General features: G+C 39.2%; 1 protein-coding gene across 1 annotated transcript; it reads left to right on the top strand.

Moving 5' to 3' along the window:
• The first annotated feature begins 503 nt into the window (after window positions 1-503).
• Window positions 504-21,095, top strand: LOC128739726 (uncharacterized). The gene is made up of 4 exons (XM_053835223.1): window positions 504-600; window positions 20,083-20,617; window positions 20,677-20,880; window positions 20,941-21,095. The coding sequence occupies exons 1-4, from the start codon at window positions 598-600 to the stop codon at window positions 21,093-21,095; spliced, it is 897 nt and encodes a 298-aa protein (XP_053691198.1). The 5' UTR covers window positions 504-597.
• The last annotated feature ends 1,754 nt before the right edge of the window (window positions 21,096-22,849 follow it).

Below are 22,849 nucleotides of genomic sequence, written 5' to 3'. Positions count from 1 at the left end.
GAGTACATTTTACAACCTGTATTAAGTGTATAATCAGAATTCTCTGTGAAATTGAATTAGTCGACGTCTAGCTTTCGGATGGAAAAGGTTTAATTACCGAGCCGAAAGAAGCTTATTTTTCATCGAGCACTTAACTCTTCCTAGAATTGAAATTGAAGAAATAATTACAGCATACTAACCTCGAACAAACCAGAACAAAAACATTAAATCCGTAAGAAGTGGGTAAGTGAAAATTTCGAAATTCATCTTACAAATGAAGGAAAAGAAAACCCAACCCAACCCATTGCTACAGCGTTGACAAGCACTTAACATCAGGACGGCAAAGGCCCGGCACGCTGGTTAGCAGCGGAAATACGTTCGCACAACCTGTACCTACAGTGTCAGAAAAGGTGAACAGCAGCAGGCGCACTCCCAAGAAGCACAACTTTCCCGTAATTGCCGCACAGTTCCTCGCAAAGAGGTATTTCACTCATCGTCCCCAACCAATCAGACAAACAAAATCTCCAAAAATCGTTCAAGTTGGAAGGTAAAATCTTCTCGGCGGTGAATAACTTTCTCACTGCGTCGACCCTCGTCAAGGATATCCGGCAACTGATTATGGTAAGTTTTATTTATGATAAACGATTTCATTTAAAGTTGTATCTCTCCTCTGCCTGCGGTTGCACGGGAATAGCTCCTCAGGCGCAGCGAAAAGCATTAACAAAACAAGATCATGCAGAAGCGTGGTCCAAAACGTAAACCCAAAGCTGCTGCATACACTAATGAAATTGCATGTTTTTAATTAGTTTCTCGTGGTTGAACCCCATTCAAGCACAACTAATCGTAAATGATTTTGAAGTAATGGGTAAGAGAGTATTTTATTGGAAAAAACAATAGAATGTATTATAATTTTAATTAATCAGATTTTCAGATAACACAAAGATAAGCAAAATCAATTGTGATCTCTTTGATAAAAAGATTCAAGTTTCAGTAGTAGCCCACGCCATGCGCTTGCTAACATTCAATAGCATTACCGCATGTTTGAACACCGCTGATAAGCGATGGACTTAATTAGATCAATCCTGAAACATGTGTAAATCTCCACAGCTAATCCGAGTTATGTAAATTAATCAGATTACGAACGGAAACAATTCCATTTCCCTTGCCACTAAGAATAATAGGGTTGTTTTCCTTCCAGTGCACAGGTGGGACTTCCTCCTGTCGATTCTCATTTATCTTCTATCTGTATAGCAGCGATGTGCCTAGAATACTAGTAACCAGAACCGGCTATAGAATAGCAGCAGGTGTAAGAGAATCGGGTTCCATTTATTCACTTGACAAAGTTTCACTATTGTCCTTAACGGGAAACTAGCAGTCATCAACTTTTCGTTGGAGAGTCCGATTTCGGAACAGTTTTTGGGCCCAAAAGCGGGGCTCTGTTTATTCAAGTGTATGCATTTTCCTTGACAATCTGAACACAGCGAATATATTTTCATGAACAAAATTTTTGCTTCAAACAAAAAAAGTGCTTTTGAAATCGATGACGACTAATTTCACCTGTAATGCACCGGTTCATCAGCTCTATTGGACTAATGTACTTATTCATTGTTAAATAGATTCGCATTCATGCAGTTTGAAGACATTTGTGCAAGCAAAGAAGACCAAAGAGGAGGTGATCCCTAATTAAATTTATCATAATCGAAAAAACACTTCTATAGGATAAATAAGATGAATAAAGTAAATGGCCCCAATTTAATCAATCCGTCAATTCAGTCCTATTCCAAAAAAAGATTCAAAAATCAATTCAATCAAGAATAGAAAACGCAGACATGTGCAAATAATCTTACAATCAAGTTACTCCACTGTAAATGGTACGTAACACCTTCCGTTTTATAACCTGCTACCGGTTGTATCAGTAAGTCGTTCTATAAGCGAAAACGTAAAAATTCAAGAAAAAAATCAATATCTTTGCTATAGTTGGTGACCAGCAAAAGCAAAGCCTGGGTGCTAATTCCGTTATCGAAATTTGACCTTCTGTTTTTTATACGACAGACTTCGCAACCAGCTATTAGAATACAGGACAGTGCGGGGTCAGTGCTACTATCCTATTGACTCTAACAGCCTCTCCCAGCCGAGATTCGAACATACGACGACTGGCTTATTAGACCAGCGTCTTACCTCGAGGCCAACTGGGAGTTGGTAACCAGGGTGGTCCACTATTACTCGTTATAAATTTTTTTACCTTTATATTCTAATGATACAAAGCAATACTTTCTATTACAAAGTTGTAGATAATTTAATTTCCAGAAACTTTGCTGGAGAAACTAAAATTGAATCTCATCTCAATCAGATGATTCTAACAAAAATCTCACAGCTTCAGCTTCAGTTGATTGTAGCTTCAGTTGATATATACAAATATACGGGGGATACGTGCCGTGTAAAATAAAACCGTTTAAAAAACCGCGTTAATTCGAATGTTGTGAAAAATGTTGTCAAATGTTGTAAAAAAGCGCGTTAATTAAGTGTATAGCAAAGTGTGTTATAAATGTGCTATCAAAACATGCGACACAGGAAATATTTTATAGAGAATCTATCTCGTTCTGCTACTTAAAATACAATTTGCTACATTTTGGTTATAAATCAGTGCGGAATGCTGGTTTTTGCAGCTCATCTTGAAACAAACTTGATCAAATTATATCATAATTTACAATTATTGTTACAATTTTTGTTATTTTAACTACTAACGAGACCGAGCTTATAACAAAACGCAAAGGAGATTTTGTTCTGAAAAACTTGTTATTTAGAACAGTAGAATCAATATATATAGAATGCCAGTGTCGCTGCAGTGCTCGTGGAAAACATCACACATTTGAAAATTATGTATTTACATTGTATGCGCATATGTGTGAGTGATCGATTCGAAACGGGAATCTGATTGTCAAACTAAAAAGGCAACCCAATAAAAAATCCTTCAGCTTTTCCGTAAATTACGTAGGATAAATCACCCGATTTGGTCGTTTTGGGGTATTTCGTCGGCAGGAAAATTTTCTATTGGGCAATTTGACAATGTTGTTCCCGTATCCAAGACACGAACCAGCAACATGTTTGCCACCAAAATATCCATGAAACACCAGCGACACTGGCATTCTATATATATTGATTATACTTTTAGAACTCATCCTGTTATAAATTTGTTTTTTTCATTTGATCGGGATCGCTGTTGCACTATATACGACTTTGTTAGGATGGGCGTGAATATTTTCGGCCGAATATGACGTTCGTTTTGTGATTCGGCCATTAGATATAGGGTAGAGGATCCATATTTCGCCAGGAGCCATATTTCGCCAGTTGATGAAGCCAAAGCCTTTTTTCATATTTTTGGTAGACTTAAAAGAAATTATTTGATGAATTGGTAAAATTGAGGACATCAACTTTACCAATTGGTCAAATAATGTCTGTTAGGTCTACCATTTATATGCAAAAAGGCTTTGGATTTATCAACTGGCGCAGGGTGCTGCCTACTGCAAATACGACCAGTTTCTAGACCTAATGCTCATTGAACAATTCCTGCAGGAGCCCGCATGGACTCGAAGAGACGTAAGCGACGAGATCATCGCAAAAAATCCGAATACTTTCAACGCTGCGCTGCACGCTCCCTGGAAGCGATCACGACTGGAACACGATTCGAGAGATCAACAACGGTACACCGCCGCCAGTGTACCCCGAAGCTATTCGTCAACGCTCAACGAGCAATCTCGTCAACGATTGTCACTCTTCCAACAATGCGAGAATCAAATTTCTTCAACGGATGTAGTTGACAGCATCCGAGAAGTCAATGTCGATTCCGCAACCTCTGATGCAACGCTTGCGGCAAGAAAGGTCGCATAGCTAAAGACTGCCGATAGGAGAAATTTCAGAACTCTTCTACCTATCAGGTAGAGTCTCAAGAAACGCCGACTTCGTGCTGTCTCTCTGTCTAGTGCGCAACGTCTCATCCACCGGAAAGAAACTCATCGATGTCGGAATCGATGGCCGTCGATTGCAAATAGAACTGGATACCGGAGCACCGTGTGGAATACTAGGAGAATCAAAACTGCCGAACCGACTGTTCTCTGCAGATCAGTCCATCAACTCACTCACGAGTACCGAACTTACTCCGGATCAAGCAACTCATTTGTCGAAACTTTTGGTCAACTTTGACAGTATCTTCGGCGACGTTCCCGGAAAGCTCGAAGGACCCCCTGCGAAAGTTCACCTGAAACCAGGAATATCTCCAGTTTTCGCAAGGGCTAAAGACGTACCTCTTGCGCTGCGCGGCCGGTATGTAGCCGAGATCGATAAGAAGCTAGCCTCCGGATTCTATAAGAATGTGGACTACTCCGAGTGGGCATCGCTAACTCACATCCTTGTGAAAAAGAACTGGATCACGTTGTCAGCTTCTACGACGACGTAATCGTCTTCGCAAAAGACTTCGACGAGCTCCTGCTAGCACTTACCGCAACGATGGACAGGATAACGCAAAATGGTCTATGACTCAACCAGGCAAAATGCATCTTCGCCACGTCATCACTCAAATGCCTAGGTCAGAGGATCGATCATCACGACCTATACAAATCGGATAAGCACGTCAAAGTTATACGTGATGCTCCACGTCCGACTCCTCGGAGGAAATGCAGCCGTTCCTAGGTAAGGCAACCCACTATAGTGCGTTCATTCCCAATCTCTCTCGAAGGTCTAGAAGTCTCCGCGACGTATTGCTAGCCGATCCATTTGAATGGACACCCGAAAAAGACAGAGCTTATCAAGACTTGAAACAGGTTCTGGTCTCACCCCAAGTGCTAATGCAGTACGACCCTTCCCTACCGCTAATTCTTGCAACGGACGCAAGCAAAACTGGTCTTGGTGCCGTTTTCTCACATCGTTTAAGCAATGGGACGAAGCGACCGATAGCATACGCCAGTTGTACCATGTCGGCCACCGAGTAACGGTACCCGCTGATCAACAAAGAGGCTCTCGCCATTGTGTGTGCGGGGAGGAAATTCTTCCACTACCTATACGCGCGTAAATTCACGCTGATTACGAATCATAAACCACTTACGCAAATCCTACATCCAGAAAAATCACTCCCTACGCTATATATTAGTCGAACGGCAAACTACGCCGATTATTTGGCTCACTTAAATTTCGACGTAATTTACAAACCAACTGGTCAAAATACGAATGCCGACTACTGCTCCAGAATCCCAAGCCAATCAATCGGGCCAATCGGTACCGCAATCTTCTTCTTCTTCTTCAGTAGCATAGAGCCGGGGTGGCTCGTGCTGTTTCAAGCACTCGTCTCCATTCAACTCGGTCTTGGGCCACTCGTCGCCAATTTCCTAGTCGTCTCAGAGGTCGCAAATCGCTTTCGACCTGGTCGAGCCATCGTGCACGTTGGGCCCCCCTGTTCCTGGTGCCGGTGGGGTTGTTGAAGAGGACTATTTTCGTCGCACTGTCGTCCGGCATCCTTACGACGTGTCCGGCCCTCCGTAGCCTGCTAATTTTTGCTAGATGCACGATGGGAGTCTCCCCAAACAGTGCCTGTAGCTCGTGATTCATACGCCTCCGCCACTCTCCGCTTTCAGTTTGTACTCCGCCAAATATCGTCCACAGCACTTTCCGCTCAAACACGGCAAGGGCGCGTATGCCCTCCGTAAGCAGCGTCACGGCTTCAAGTCCATAAAGAACTACCGGTCTAATAATGGTTTTGTACATTGTTAGCTTCGTGCGGCGGCGTATGCTTCCTGATCGTAGCGTTTTACGAAGGGCAAAGTAGGCCCGATTTCCCGCTTGGATGCGCCGCTGGATCTCCTTACTAGTGTTGTTGTCCGCGGTCACCAGCGATCCCAAATACACGAACTCCTCTACCACTTCTAGTTCGTCGCCGTCAACGGTTACCGTCCGTGGGAGGCACGCATTTGTTTCCTTTGAGCCTCTTCCTTTCATGTATTTGGTCTTCGACGCATTTATTTTTAGCCCAATTCTCCTAGACTCCACTTTCAGTCTGGCGTAGATTGCCTCCGCCGTCGCAAAGTTCCTGGCAATGATATCGAAGTCATCTGCAAAGCCTAGAAGTTGGCTACTCTTGGTAAAAATCGTGCCTCTCGTTTCGATGCCCGCTCGTCGGATCACCCCCTCAAGAGCGATGTTGAACAGCATGCAGGATAGACCGTCACCTTGTCTCAACCCTCGTCGCGTCTCGAAGGGACTCGAGAGTGTCCCAGAGATCCGTACGAAACACATCACTCGATCCAATGTAGCTCTGATCAGTCGCGTTAGTTTGTCCGGAAAACCGTATTCGTGCATTATCTGCCATAGCTTGTCTCGATCGACTGTATCGTATGCTGCTTTGAAATCAATATAGATGTGATGCGTGGGCACGTTGTATTCCCGACATTTCTGCAAGATCTGTCGGATAGTAAAAATTTGGTCCGGTACCGCAATCACTTGGCTCTTCACGAGAGACGAAATAACGAAGAAGAGTTCGGACAGTTTGCCCTACACCAGATTCAGCAACTGCCAGAGCGAGCGGAACACATAGCACTTAAGTCGATGGGATCAACAAACAACAACACTCAGCAAGTCAACACCAACAAATTCCTTCAACAGTATCGAAAGGTTCCTCATTCCGAAACCGGAATTACCAGCAAACATATTCCTTGGTCGAAATATCCGAACCCGCTTGGGTCGCGTCAGACCACAGGAAGTTAGCACCCCACCCTAATAGAACCCTACAATTTCTACCGAATAGAAAACGGGGATGAGGCATCTCGTTGTACACTTTTTTATGGGAACATCGTGACGTCACCGCGACCGCAATTCGACCAAGAGTCAATTTGATTGTCAGAATTATCGTCTGAAGGATGACATCAAATGGGCGATCCTTAACAGTGTTAAATTGACACCGAATAGCAGTCCGGGTCGGTCAAGTGAAGTCTCGATTGGTCTCGATCTCACGACACGCCTTATTTTTTCCATGTAATACGAATCCGACTCCCTACTTTGCTTTATGGCCGCCACTGTAGTAGATGTGATACTTGAATGTCATGCCCGCAATAGGATCTACTGCGCGGAATTCGCGTTTTCCCGCCTTCCGTCATCGCACTTCCTGAATGGCTGCAACATCAACCTTTATCTTCTGCAAATCTCTTTTTTTAAGTATGCGGCTCTAGTAGGGTTGCAATACTTAATCTCGCCGACAGGTTTGCCGTCTTGGATATAGCTGACGAGACACAGCGTTTCATAAGTCAGCCGCCAGCTCCGAATCAGACGCTGGGATACAGTCGCGCACATGATAAGGAAATTACAATCCACTGTGCAGCGGAATCACGGTCGTAAGCCGCTCCTAACCTGGAGAAAAGCACTCACGACTGACAAGGGTCTTCCTTTTGACAACACTCAGCGAAAGCATAACTGCCTCCTTCCCTGTCGGCATACGATCTTAGTTTATACCGGGATTGGTTACCCATTCTCCACTAAGGTTGCTTGTAGCGCGGCTGATACCACCAGAAGGGAAGGAATAGGAATCATTGGATAAGACTACTGAGGCCGAGGACCAGTGCGGAGTCTATTTTATGCCTTCAGGTACGCGAGGCACTGACGGTAGGCATTATTCAGCCGTTTACCAGTTATTCACCCTTTATTATCGACTAGTATTGCTCAATTAGCTTTCTTTGCTCTTAGCTATTGGCCGAATTTCATTTCTTGGGAACCTCAGTGATGCCTTTACAGTTGCACTTCTAAACAGTGGCAATGACACTGAATTCGAATTTTTTATTTTATTTTGTTTCTGTCCGCCTGACCTCTTAAGGGTCTCCATGAAGTAACTAGATGGAGAAAAGCCCGATTGAGGCCATCCTCCCTAGTTGGTAGGGAGTCTAAATCAAGCACGCATTTTCCAATGATGGTCGTACTAACGAGCAATATAAAGCTTTTACACAGTATGGATCTTTAAAATCTCGTCCAATTTTCGAGATAAAACCGAGCTGCCGAGTTGCTTTAGAAATGGTTTTTGTACGATTCAAATTGAAATTAAGCATGGCATCGAGAATAATTCCAAGATCGTTGACATATTCAAGCCTTTTGAGCACTTGATCACCAATTTTGTATTCGAATATAATTGGGTTAACAATGCGATGGAATATCTTGATCTGACACTTTGTTGCACTAACGATCAACCAATTCTTGCGGCGCCAGTTTACGAAAATATCCAACAGCTTTTGAAGATTATGGCAGTCTTCAATTGACCGAACAGCTAACCGTAACCGGACCGTCACCCAGAAGTAATGATACGTCATTAAAATACAACGAGAATAGCAAAGGTCCCACATTGCTGCCTTGTGGTACGCCCGATTTGTTTGTGAATGGTGAGGAAAAGCAGGAATTGAGTTGTATGCGTAATGTTCGACCGCATAAGTAGGAGCTCAACCACTCGACAAAATGTTGTGAAGCGCCAAGCCGGGAAAGTTTTCGCAAGAGTATTCGGTGGTCTATACGGTCAAACGCTGCCTTTAACTCGGTATACACTATATCGATTTGAGCCTTCTGCTCAATGTGGGAGATGCAAGTCGATGTGAAATCCAGAAGATTAGTGCAGAAGGATCGTCCTGGCATGAATCCGTGTTGGTCAACAGGTATATAGCTCTTCGTAAGCGAAAGAATCACATTGCTTACTATTATTTCGATTAGTTTGCACGTCGCTGAGCGGCTGGTTATGCCGCGATAATTCCTAATATTTTGTCGGTCGCCGCTTTCAATCAATCTGTTGATGTTAAAAGATATTTTTGTAAGAATTCTAATGGTGTGATGCTTGTTCACGGCACGCGCCTTTTTCTGGCAATTTTGACCTAATGAAGAGCATATTACCATAGTTCTCGATATAAAAATGATATATGTTTTTTTGGCCATAAGAAAGCTATTTTTACGAGGAATCCGATGACAGGGTGTTTGTTTGCAACACGTTTTGTTGTTTGGAGGTATGATTAAATGAACAGCGTGTTACCTTCAATTTTTGTAGTAAATATCTCTGCATTCCGCTAGGCTAGATATAATCTTTTTTATTTGTTCTTTCAACAAAAGACAGGTATTTTTATATGCATTTCAATGGTTTGGTGCTTGTTTACAGGATGTATTTTGTGAGTTTTGTCAAAAAAATCATTTTGTAATAATTTTCGCAGCGGTAAATTAGGATAAAATGACTATTTTAGCAGCAATCAAACAACCTGTCAACGGATTCCATTTCCATATGACAATGCTTATCTCCTGGCGAAAGTAGCTCGATTGTATCCCAACGGATTCCAAAGATATTCACCCTTATTCTGTATTTCGTTCGAGTCTTTATTTAGTTCGACTTGTTTCGAACGAGTTGTTTTGCCCATTTGATTTTGCTGGCGGAATGAAGAATACCATCCACTTTCGTTCGAAATACCAAGACTTTCGAAATACGGAATACGGGTGATTAGCTTTTACATTTCTTCAAATCAAGGAAACTAGGGTCAAAGACCCTTCATTTATCTAAAATTGCTAGAAAAAGGCGGTTGCCATGAAAAACACCACACCATTAGAATACTTATAAAAATATATTTGATTTGATCAAATTTGAATAATTAGAGCCTGCCAAATCGGACTAGAAAAGATAACCAACCGCATGTTACTCCGAAAAGGTCAGCGACCTCTTCTGTGCTTTTAATAAATTTGCTGGATCAAAGTTCTAACAGTTTCCAGAAAGTTGAAAATTGTTGTAGAAACCTCAATGTCCAATTGAAACACAAATATTTTGGCTTCCATATTCTGGTGAATTTACTTCCTACTTTCTCTGAATTACTTTCGTACTAAGACGTAGGTTAAAAACTGACATTTTCTACCTTCTATGAATGGAAATGAACTAGTTAAGGAGTCAATATCGACAAATCGCGCCTAATTTCGAAATTCCGATGCCACCGCTTGGAAAGATTGTTAGCTTTATTTGAAGCTAGCTGGTATTTTATCGCTGGCTAGTAGTTAAAGTCGTTAAACTTTCATTTTAATTTTTTTCAGTTTGGTTTAACACTGGTTATTCTGTTCTGGTTTAGTGCGAGGTACAACACTGGTCTAACAAGCTCAATAGTTCGGCTACTCAATTATCAAATTGGAGCATTACCGGGTATGACCACGTGGAAACGCTAGGTAGGGATTTGGGATATCCAGAGTGAAGCTTCCTTCCCCATTTCCCCTCAGCTAGCTGTCCCATTTCATACCAAAGAAGCTTCTAATCGCCGAAAATGCTTTCAGAAACTAGAAGGGACCAAAATTAGGATTAAAACTGTTGAACAACGATTCCCACTGCCAGAGATAGCAAAATAAAATAATCCGAAATGAAGCGTAAAATCGTTGAAACGTGCTTCTTTTGTACAATTGAATTTTATGTGGAAAAATGGAAAAGAGCGCTACACCTGACGTCGCTATTAAAGTCGATACTCTCTGACTACTTGCGAATAATTTTAGTGCCTTTGCATTATAGCTTAGGGCTTCACGGTGAAGTTTCGGTAATTACTTTTTTCTAGTAATATCAAATCACAAATCAAAGAAGGAAAGTTCTAGTATTTCGTGTTATTTATAAGCAATCCATCAATGCTTTCACTGTTCATCTACTAAGGACATAATATATACCATGCTATAAATAAATCAATTCATAATCTACAGCACGAAGATTTGTATCATCGGCGTCGAAGCATAATTAACAGACATTTTTATCTGTTCATCATCCGATAGTCAGAGGGTAACAGATATGACTTCATGTAGCTTGCGAGAGATAAACAGAATTATACGCTCCGCGAAGCCGCGGAAAATAAAACTTTTCTTGTCGGGTGGAAAACTTTTACTTTTACGATACGAGCAGAGCAACAGCAGCAGCAGCACCGACGGGAAAATTAACAAAGTTAGGTTTGTTTTGATAGCAGATTTTTTTTCCTGTCGCCGGTCACTGATAAAACTAATAGTAAGGTTTACAGCTCCCTCGCTGTCTCTTTCTCTCTCGGAGGGTGACACATTTCTGGTGAAATTGCTGATTATATCTAGGGCTTAGCCCCGGTAATAGTGATTGCGCCAAAACGAGCGAGTCACGATTCACAACGTGGGCGGAGTGTCTATATACTGGACCGTGAATCTCTAGGAACGATCGAACTGGCAAAATATTTACAATCGACACGCGTTTGCTCTCGACGATGATGGAAGGGTGTCTGAGTGAACCCTTCCATTCTAAATATGCTGCACCCACGCCATGCCTTCATGTTTGCAGCTTCCAACAGAGCAACATGTTACTTCCATTATTTCGATTACGAACAAACAGCATGGTGCTGAAGAAAGTGCTGCTTCCTATAAAAATCATACATATATTAGTGTGCCGCATGTCGATCCTTGTGGGCGCAGTTTCCCATAGCCGAATTTGCCGGAAATTCATTCAATTTACGATATCAATCAGGCAATAAACTTTTTCTAAACCTCTGTCAGGTATTATTTTGTTTTGACTTCATCAATGAGCACAGGAAAAGGTTTGCTTTCCTTAAAATACTCGCGAAGAAAATTCTTATAAATCGTGGTATTCAATTTTTGCCGAGAAATCGTGTAATCGCGGGATGGCGAATCAATTATTACTTATCTCAAAAATACCGCACGATTACGTTGACAACTCCAGACTTTCAGATGCAATTAGATTTAAAATCAAAGTTGAAATTTGACTAGATATTAGACTTGAAACTGGACTAGAAATTAGAATTGAAATTCGACTTGAAATCGGACTTGACACAGGGCATTAAATTAGACTTGAATTCGGAACAATTTAGGCTTGAAACTTTATTTCAGGTTAAACTGGAAATTTTACTTAAAATTGGACTTAAAATTGGATTTAAATTTGGAATAATTTGGACGGGAAGATTGGAATCAGACATGAAATCGAACGTAAAAGAAAATTTGGTTTTGATATGAAATTGGACTTGCAATTTTACTTGAAATCGGAATTGTATTAGACTTGGACATGAAATTGAATTTGAAATTGAAGTTAAAATTTGACATGAAATAAGATTTGAAATTAGACTAGAAATTGGAATTCAAATTGTATTACTTGAAATCAGAGTTAAAATTTGACTTAAAATTTAACCTAGACTTGAAATTAAGATTGACATTTTTCGACTTACTCTCTCCCATCTATTCCCTTTTTGTCTTTTCCAGTCCCGTTTTACACTTTTTGTTCCGTTTTTATTCTAATCTGTGCCGTTTACTTGGTTGTTTTTCCCACTTTTCTTCTTTTTCCTTTCATGGTTTCTCTTTCTCTGTTTCCCCTCTTCTTCTGCAACGTATGTCCAGTTTCATTGTTCCATATTTCTTAGTTTCTTGCTCGATATTTTTTATTTTCTGTCCTATCTTGTTCGTAACTATTTTTTTGTAATTTTCTTTGCCATTTTCCATCTTTTCTCTTCCATTTTTCCTGTTTATATTTACAATTTTCATATTTTTCTTATTCTTATTATATTCTTTCCTTCTCGTTTTTCGAGAATGAGAACTAAACGAAACTAAGCTTCTTTTCTTCTTTTTCCATCCCATTTTGTTCCATCTTCTTTATATCCTGCTTGACCTCTAATTCCCGGTTTTATGTTTCCACTCTCGGTTTTCTTTTTTCACTCTCGTTATTCTTATTTTCCCTGCAAGGCTTCTCTTGTTTTCTATTTCGTTTTTCCTTTCTTGTGTCGTTTTTCCTTTTTCTTTCCCGTTTTCTCACCTTTTCTGACTCGTTTTTTTTTCTTTTTATTTGTTCAGTTTTCTCTCTATGTGGCTCGTTTTCTTTCTCGTGCTTCATTTTTTCTACCTGATATTTTCTCTTTCCCTTATTTTTGTACCCCGTTTTTCGCCCTTTTCAATCCTTTTCTCTTATTTTACTTTTCTCTGTTCCATATTTCGGTAAAACGGAAAATATTTCCTACCATTTCCTTTACGTTGTTTTTCTTTTTGTTTTATTCCGTTTATTTTCCATTTTAAATGTTTCTCATTTTCATCTATTTTTGTTTTCGTTTCTCCATTTTCCTGCTCCCGTATTTTCTTCTTTTTCTTTTTCTCATTTACTCTTCCATTTGTCTCCTTTTGTTCCGTTTTTTTCTGTCTTGTTTGACCTCTTTTCTTTCTTGTTTTTTCATTTTCTTTATCGTATTTCCTTCTTTTCTCTTCTGTTCACCCTCTTTTTCTGTTCAGTCTCGTCTTTTTTGCGTAGAATTCCCTTTTTCTCCGGTTTTTATCTTTGCCACTTTATCAATTTTTGAAAAAAACGAAATTTATTTCTATATCCTTTCCTTCTCGTTTTTCATCTTTGTTTGTTCCGTTTTTCCTCTTTTAGTTGCGCTTTTCCCATTTTTTCTTTTGTTTTCAGCCTTCTTTTCTTATTTTTCCGTCTCATTTTGTCCCTTCTTTTTGATATCCTGTTTGACGTCTATTATAACCTTTTATGCACTCGGTTTTCTTTTTTCACTCTCGTTATTCTTGTTTTCACTTCAGGATTCTCTTTTTTCTATTTCGTTTTTCTTCTCTTGCCTCATTTCCTCTTTTTTCCCGTGTTCCCACCTTCTCTAACACGTTTTATTTTTCTTTTTTTGTTCAGTTTTCTCTATATATGTCTCGTTTTCTTTCTCATGTTTCATTTTTTCTACTCACTTTCCGTTATTTTTGTGTCTCGTTTTTTGACCTTTTCAATGCTTTTCTTCTCTGTTCCATATCGTCTTTTATATTCCGTTTTTCATCATTTTCAGACCTCGTTTTCGTTTTTATTTTCTCTATTTTTTGTGTTTTCTTTCGTTTTCTTGTTCCGCTTATCCTCTTATTAGCGTTTTATTATTCTGCTTTTTCTCCTTTTTTGTTTTTATTTTTCGTATTATTCCGTTTTCCGTTTTTAAGTTTTTCTTTCCATTTTCGATTATTTCTATTTTCGTTACTCCATTTTCCTGCTCTCGTGTTTTCTTCTTTACTCTTGCGTTTTCTCCATTTTGTGCGGTTTTTCTGTCTTGTTTGATCACTTTTCCTTTATCGTTTTTTGTTTTCTTTATCGTTTTACTTTCTTTTCTCTACCGTTCTCCCTTTTTTTTCCAGTCTCCTCTTTTTTGCTTAGTTTTCTTCTTTTTATCTCCGGTTTTCTTCTTTGCCACTACATAAAGTAATTAAAAAAAAAAAGAAATTTTTTATCCATTCTTTCTCGTTTTTTATCTTTGTTTGTTCCGTTTTCCTCTTTAAGTTGCCCCGTTTTTTTTCATTTTTTCTCTCGTTTTCTTTTCTTCTTTTTCCGTCTCATTTTGTCCTATCTTCTTTATATCCTGTTTGATGTCTATTTCCCGTTTTCATGTTTCATCTCTCGGTTTTCTTTTTTCATTCTCGTTATTTTTATTTTCCCTTTATGTTTCTTGTGTTCTATTTCGCTTTTTCTTACCTCGATTTCCCTTTTCTTTCCATGTTCTCACCTTTCTGACACGTTTTTTTTACTTTTTTTTTTGTTCAGTCTTCTCTATTTATCTCGTTTCCTCTCTCTCGTGTTCCATTGTTTCTAGCCGCTGTTCCCTCTTTTCCTTTTTCCTGTCCCGTTTTACGCCTTTTTCAATCCTTCTATCTTGTTTTTTTTCTTGTTTGTTTTATTCATTTTCTTCATTTTCGGACCCGTTTTTCTTCTTTTCCTTTCCTTTTTTGTTATTTTCTGTCCCGTTTTTCTATTTTTTTCGTTTTCGTCTGTTCCATTTATCATCTTATGACGTTCTGCCTTTCCTTCATTTCTATCCCGTTGTTTTTCTTTTTCATTTTATTACGTTTATTTTACGTTTTAAATACTTTCTTTTCATTTTCATCTATTTCTGTTTTTCTTTTTCCATTTTCCTGTTCCCGTATTTTCTCCTTTACTCTTCCGTTTTTCTCCTTTTCTGTCTTAAGCCTCCAAGCGCCAGTCCATGGTACTGCATTTCATTTTTTTAATGATCATCACCAAGGGCCGTAGGGGAGGAAGGGAGAGGTTCATATATGAAAACAACATTGTTAATATTAAACTAAAATACAATATTTAGAATGCAAAAACCCGAATCGATCTTATCGCAGGTCATGATCTTTCCTGCTGTATCTTTTGAAAGTTAGTTCTGCCGAAAAACAAAAGTGGCATAACATTTACGGAGCCACTTGTGGGTCATTCTTGAGACGTAATCACTACCGCCATCCGGGGTGACATTGGGCCACGGGGGTGAGATTGTGCCAAAAACCAACAATGTTGGTTTATAAAAATAGAATATATCTAAGCAAACTGATGGCACAAATTCAACTGGATTTAAAACATAACATATTTATTCATAACGTGAAATGGAACACTAATAATATGAGCAAGCAGTTTGGCTCAAAAAAGGTTTTAAAATTTAGGGTTAAAAATACCGGAAAAAAACGTTGACAATAAATGTCCCATATAAACAAACCCAAACAAGAAATCGCATCAACTTGCTATTCTGAAGATAGATAAAGTATTCATTTACAATATACAGTAGACTCTCGGAAAAGTTAATCGATTGGGGAATGGGTCGATTAACTTTTCCGAAATATTAACTTTTCTGAGTATGTAGTCCTAAAAGTCATTGAAAATGATAAATACAAAAGCCAAAAATGCATTCCGGGATATAGGATAGATATTTAAGTATCTGGAAGTTGTAATTGAAAGAAATATGTAGCAATATCTTTATGAAATAGTACTTAGTTTCGTAAAAGTTTTTTATAAAATAATACCTTTCACTAAGTTTAAAATAGTCAGTTGCACTAGTTTACTTTCGTCTTTTCGTAGTCTGCGACTACGTTTTGATTAAAAATAAGCGTTCGCGTTTTAGTTCCTTGCTATTCCTTCTTTTGCATTTAAAATTCAATCTGAATTTGCGCTTTTCCAGTATGTTTGCAAAAATCCTGAAGTAACTATACATTCAAGTCTTTTTTACACGGTTTGTTTTTTTTGATTAATCAAGAACGGCGCAACTGAGGGACCATTTACAAACTACGTAACGAATGTCGGGCCTCTTCCAAATGCATTGAGAAATAAATAAATGGTCCCTAAGTTGTTCCGTTCTTAATAATCGAAAAAGCAAACCGTGTAAAATAAGTACTTGAGTGTATGCCCGAATTGAACTATTGTTGCAACTGTCCTATACAAGAGTTTAATTTTATCCCAGTTATGATGCGACTCTGTATAAAACTGTGGAAAGGTGACAATAAGCCGAAAAATGAAAAATAAAGATAGAAGGTAAACACATGTGTGTGAAGAAACGCTTGGACAATCAATAAATTCAAACTCTCGGAAAAGTTAAGGCGAAAATTAACTTTTTAGAGCGTTGCATGAAAGCTGATATACGCTTAACTTTTCTGAACAATTAACTTTTCAGAGAGTTAACTTTTCTGAGAGTCTACTGTATTGAAAGGTTATTATGCGTTGGATGGCTTTTGATTACGAAAATATATTTTTTTCTAAATTTTGCACTTTCCGAGCTCCACGAGGTGAGATTGCGCCGAACTATAACGATTGGTTCGGAGTGTGAAATTCACTTACACAACAAAAATGCGTCAGTGTACATCAATACACTTGCATTGCTTACTAGGGAACACAATATTTTGACAATGTAGATTGCATTATCGTAAGTCTGCTAAATAATTAAAATTAATTTTTATTCTTCTCCAGAAACTTCAGATCCTTGATAAATATGCTTTACCTTATATATATTGTCGGTTTTAAAGGTGAGGCTGATTCCGTGTTCTTCGGCTGCAGTATCTCGAACGAAGTAAATAGTTAACCTTATTGAATGATCAAATAGATAAGTCTTCTGAGATTTTACGCCCCTTCCATTTCCCCTTTCTAATGCCTGGAGACTCTACTATATATTTAGTAGCTGTTTGTAAACTACGTACTTATTATTGGTTGTTGTGGACGCCTCGTGTAGTTTTCGTCCATACGTTTTATTATAATTTGTAAGGTGCGTTGTTTTTGGTCGTTCCTCAACTTTCAATAGCATACGTGGTTCATGGTTGGCCCTAGTTAATATTGTTCTACATGTGTATTGTTCATAGATACGCTACTGTTTGTTTATTAGGTACTAGCTGACCCGACAAACTTCGTATTGCCACAAATTAACCTGTGTTGTACATAAATCATGAATCTTGGATTATCTTTGTCACTATCTCGAGTTTTGCAAGCCCCCCAGTGGGCGGCACTTCCGACGGCGGGTCACCGGCAACACTCGCGACCGGCTCGTCCTGAATGATCTAGTGTTACTATAGATAGTTTTTGTGGTCTTGTTATTGATTAATGTTTTATGGAAGAGTCTCGAATTTCTCGAGTTGGATTAGTTTTTGAGTTTCGCAAAAATTTCTGTTTTATTTGTATGAGAGTCCATATCCCCGTACCACAGGGGTGAGAGGTCTCTAACTATCATAAAATAAATTCAAGACTCAAAAATCTCCTACATGCTAAATTTGGTTCCATTTGCTTGATTAGTACTCAAATTATAAGGAAATTTGTATTTCATTTGTATGGGAGCCCACCCTCTTAAAAGGGAAAGGGGTCGTAATACACCACAGAAAAAAAATTCTGCCATCTAAAACTCTCACATGCCAAATTTGGTTCCATTTGCTTGATTAGTTCTAAAGTTATGAGCAAATTTGTATTTCGTTTGAATGGGAGCCCCCCCCCCCTCCTAAAAAGGTAAGAAGTCCTAATTCATAATGGGAAAAATGGTTGCCTCCAAAAACACCCACATGCCAAATATGGTTCCATTTGCTTGATTTGTTCGCGAATTATGAGGAAATTTGTATTTCATTTGTGTAGAAGCCCCCCCTCTTGAAGTGTGGAAGGATCCTAATTCACCGTAGAAAATATTTTTGCCTCCAAAAACCTCCACATGCCGAATTTGGTTCTATTTGCTTGATTAGTTCTCGAGTTATGGGGAAATTTGTATTTCATTTGTATTGGAGCCCCCCCTCCTAATGTGGGAAGAGGTCCTAATTCATCACAGAAAAAATTCTTGCCTCCAAAAACACCTACACGCCAAATTTGGTTCCATTTGCTTGATTAGTTCTCGAGTTATGAGGAAATTTGTATTTCGTTTGTATAGGACCCCCCCTCCTAAAGTGGGGAGGGGTCCCAATTCATCATTGAAAAAAAAATTGTCTCCAAAAACACACATATGCCAAATTTGGTTCAATTCGCTTGATTAGTTCTCGAGTTATGAGGAAATTTGTATTTCATTTGTACAGGAGCCCCTCCTCTTAAAGTGGGGAGGGGTCCTAATTCACCATAGAAAATTTTCTTGCTCTCGAAAACCTTCACATGCCAAATTTTGTTGCATTTGCTTGATTAGTTCTCGAGTTATGAGGAAATTTGTATGGAAGCCCCCCTCTTAAAGGGGAGAGGAGTTATAATTCCTCTTATAAAGAGGGGAGGGGTCTCAATTCACCATAGAATAAATTCTTGTCACCAAAAAAAACACCCACATGCCAAATGTTGTTCTATTTGCTTGATTAGTTCTCGAGTTAGGAGGAAATTTGTATTTCATTTGTACAGGAGCCCCCCCTCTTAGAGTGGGGAGGGGTCCTAATTCACCGTAGAAAATTTTCCTGCCCTCGAAAACCTTCACATGCCAAATTTGGTTCCATTTGCTTGATTAGTTCTCGAGTTATGAGGAAATTTGTATGGAAGCCCCCCCTCTTAAAGGGGAGAGGAGTTACAATTCCCCTTATAAAGAGGGAGGGGCCTCAATTTACCATAGAATAAATTCTTGTCACCGAAAACACCCACATGCCAAATTTGGTTCTATTTGCTTGATTAGTTCTCGAGTTATGAGGAAATTTGTATTTCATTTGTATAGGAGCCCCACCTCCTAAAGTGGGGAGAGGTTCTTATTCATCATAGAAAAAATTCTTGCCTCCAAAAACACCTACATGCCAAATTTGGTTCCATTTGCTGGATTAGCTCTCGAGTTATAAGGAAATTTGTATTTCGTTTGTATAGGAGCCCCCCCCCACTTAAAGTGGGTAGGGGTCCCAATTCATCATAGAAAAAAATTTTGTCTCCAAAAACACACACATGCCAAATTTGGTTCCATTTGCTTGATTAGTTCTCGAGTTATGAGGAAATTGGTATTTCATTTGTACAGGAGCCCCCCCTCTTAAAGTGAGGAGGGGTCCTAATTCAACATAGAAAATTTTCTTGCCCTCGAAAACTTTCACATGCCAAATTTGGTTCCATTTGCTTGATTAGTTCTCGAGTTATGAGGAAATTTGTATGGAAACCCCCCCTCTTAAAGGGGAGAGGAGTTATAATTCCCCTTATAAAGAGGGGAGGGGTCTCAAATTACCCTAGAATAAATTCTTGTCACCGAAAACACCCACATGCCAAATTTGGTTCTATTTGCTTGATTAGTTCTCGAGTTATGCAGAAATTTGTGTTTCATTTGTATGGGAGCCCCCCCTCTTAGTGGGGGGAGGGGTCTCTAACCATCACTAAAACCTTTCCTGGCCCCAAAAACCTCTACATGCAAATTTTCACGCCGATTGGTTCAGTAGTTTTTGATTCTATAAGGAACACAGGACAGACAGACAGACAGACAGACAGACAGACAGACAGACAGACAGAAATCCTTCTTTATAGGTATAGATTTAGCTTAACTTTATGGTTTTCGCACAATGTCACCCCTTAGAAAGGATGACATTGTGCCAAAGTTCATGCAATTATAATCTTATTAATGTTCATTATAACTAAACCATCTTTCTGGTAGTTGTTAACTAAACATTGGCGTATATATTGACAGACCTTGAAACAACGTAATCGCTAAATTGTGTGTATCATAAGCTAAAGAACAAAAACATACGCTTTTTTGGCCCAATCTCACCCCTGCAGACGGTATACGATAATATGCATACTTGGTTGTCTTAGTTCGAACTTGTTCTAGGTACAATGAGGAGAGATAGCACCTCAGCAGAACATTGTCACCATGCGCATTCATGTGGCACTAACAAATACCTCAATGTTTGTCTCATATCTTTTTTCAGACCAAACACACCAACGATCCAGACAGTGCTTCGCAGCATCAACAGAGTGACGAGGATTCAAGCCAGAACAATCAAAACGACCCCAGCTTAAGCTACCCATCGCAACGGCTAGCCGGAACATCGACCGATCACAGTGCCAGTTTCGCCGCAGTCAGCAGCCGCAACATGCGTCGCTCGAATCCTACCGGCAGCAGTAGTCAGCCAGTGCAGGAGGATAACACCAATCAGCCGGCGAGTGATTGTTCCAGCCTGGATGGGAACGTCTTCGTCGAGGGCTCTCAGGCCGGAGCCCGTCCCAATACTCGCCGATCGCAAACATCTGAATCGATAACGTCCAGTAACTTCAACTACAGCATGAACCGACGATTCATCTCCAAAAATCAAATGAAGGAATTCCGGGAAGCGTTCCGGCTGTTCGACAAGGATAACGATGGTTCCATTACGAAGGAGGAGTTGGGCACGGTGATGCGTTCGCTCGGGCAATTCGCCCGTGTGGAAGAGCTGGAGGAGATGCTACTGGAAATAGATGTTGACGGTATATAATGTTGAAACCTTGCCCATACTTGTAGTGCTAAATTGAATCATTTTTCACAGGTGACGGAAACGTAAGCTTTGAGGAATTTGTGGACATCATGTCCAATATGACCGACACCGTCGCGGAAGCTTCTGCCGATCAGGAAGAACGCGAACTACGGGATGCTTTCCGCGTTTTCGACAAACATAACCGTGGTTACATAACGGCCTCAGACTTGCGTGCGGTTTTACAATGTCTAGGAGAAGACCTTGATGAAGAGGAAAGTAAGTAACTTAAACCTTGTTGCTTTTTAGACGAGTTACTTAAATATTTATTGTTTTTAGTCGAAGACATGATCAAAGAAGTTGATGTTGACGGCGACGGAAGGATTGATTTTTACGAATTCGTACACGCACTTGGAGAACCAGAAGACTCGCAAGAAAATGATGACGAAGAAGAGGTGGTGTCACTGTCGGTTTCCTGTGACGTTAACGCTTAAGATGTTCAATGAAAAAGTATAATAGCTGACCAACAAAACGTTTAAATATATTCCTAATAACATTTTCCCAATATCATCAGCAAAACGTTTTTCCATACATAAAAATCCTCGCTCAGTATTTTATCAACTCTACATTGTAATTCTACAGAATATAAGTTTTTCAACGTTTTAAAAAATTACCAAATAAAAATATTCAAGCTAACTTAATAAATATATACACACATATCAGAATTTATCGGCAATTTTAGCATTTACAAAAACACACACAGCACATGCATTGGGCACACTTGAATCGTGATGCTGAAGTTACAAAATCAAATAAAAACTATGAATGTTGTAAATTAAAATCTTTTACATGGGAAAACTTTTGCAATCATTAGTCGTTTTGAAACAACAGAAAAATAAACTAGATATTGAAATAAAACGAAACAAGCATTTGTAATGCAAATATTCACGCTATCTCGAAATGCAAATCAATAGAACGTCCTAACGTACAACATCAAACACATCGTGGTATCGCACTTCAACGCCAACAACGGCTGTCACCAGGAAGACAGGAAGCATCAACATCAACTTTTACAGATTTGCTAATTTATTGTTACACACATTAGTATGAGCCAGCGAGCAATCTTTAAAGTATCATGTTGAATAATAAAATTGATCCTATGCATTACTGTCATTTTCGCTTTTTTTACTTATAATCACTGCTTCAAAAGACTGGTATTACCGGAATGGACGGGTTATTCAACAGCAGTGTACATCTGTTTTTTTTAGTAACGGTAACCTTTCCAATAGATTGAGGAAATAGTAGAAAATAATCGAACATAAGTGTTTTATAGTAACCCTAGGGCGGGACAAGACCCGAAGTGGAGAGAGCGCAAAATTAACCCATTATGACCCGGGTATACCTAAATTTGGACCAAATGAAGTGAAACTCTGTAATGTATTATATTATGGCTCGAATGTGTCGGGAAACGCAAAATCGTCATTTGGAATGCTTTCAAGGCCAAAATATCGCAGGTTAAATATTTTATAGGCTCAGTTTCAAACAAACAAATTACAAAGTTTTTTACAGATTTCTTATCGAATTTTGTGATAGACTTTACATATAAATACTAATTTACATGTCAGGTAATGTTTCGTCACTAAATGTAGACTTTTTCATGCGTTTTGGAGACAAAAATTTTTTCGCCATTTTTTCAACTTTTTTTCCGCCATTTGTCACAACTTTGCACTGTTGAAAATACAGATGAAATGACAAAAACTGACAAATTATATCACACACACATCAGATTGATGTCTTATCTCTCTTGTAGTGATATATTAACAATGCTAACTATTGAAATTCAGCAGTAAACAGGTTTTGAAGACGAGGTATGATATATCATACGCTGGGTCATAATGGGTTAAGTGAAGTGAGGTTCAATGAGGCAGCCCTTACTAAGTTCACAGTTCATTACTTTTTATCAAGCTGAGAGATCCGCGGGTTGAAGCAAGTTATAATGGAAGCCAACTGGGAACGGATCCGGTTATAATTGGCTTTCACGCGCGGATCTCCTAGCTTGGTAAAAAGTGACAAACTGGGAAACCAGTAAGTTCTGCTTCAATGACCCTCATTTATGGTTATTGATTTTCCATCATAATACATAGCATGATGAATAAAATTTCTCCAATTAACTCAGTTCTAGGCTGCCACTTTCCAAATTGTTGGTCACCGAGTACTTGCCGCCAGATCTTGCTCCAGCTGATCTAAC

This window comes from Sabethes cyaneus, chromosome 3 (assembly GCF_943734655.1).
Source record: "Sabethes cyaneus chromosome 3, idSabCyanKW18_F2, whole genome shotgun sequence".
Taxonomy (NCBI): domain Eukaryota; kingdom Metazoa; phylum Arthropoda; class Insecta; order Diptera; family Culicidae; genus Sabethes; species Sabethes cyaneus.
Note: the sequence above shows the minus strand (reverse complement) of the source record. Positions and strands in the feature narration are given on the sequence as shown.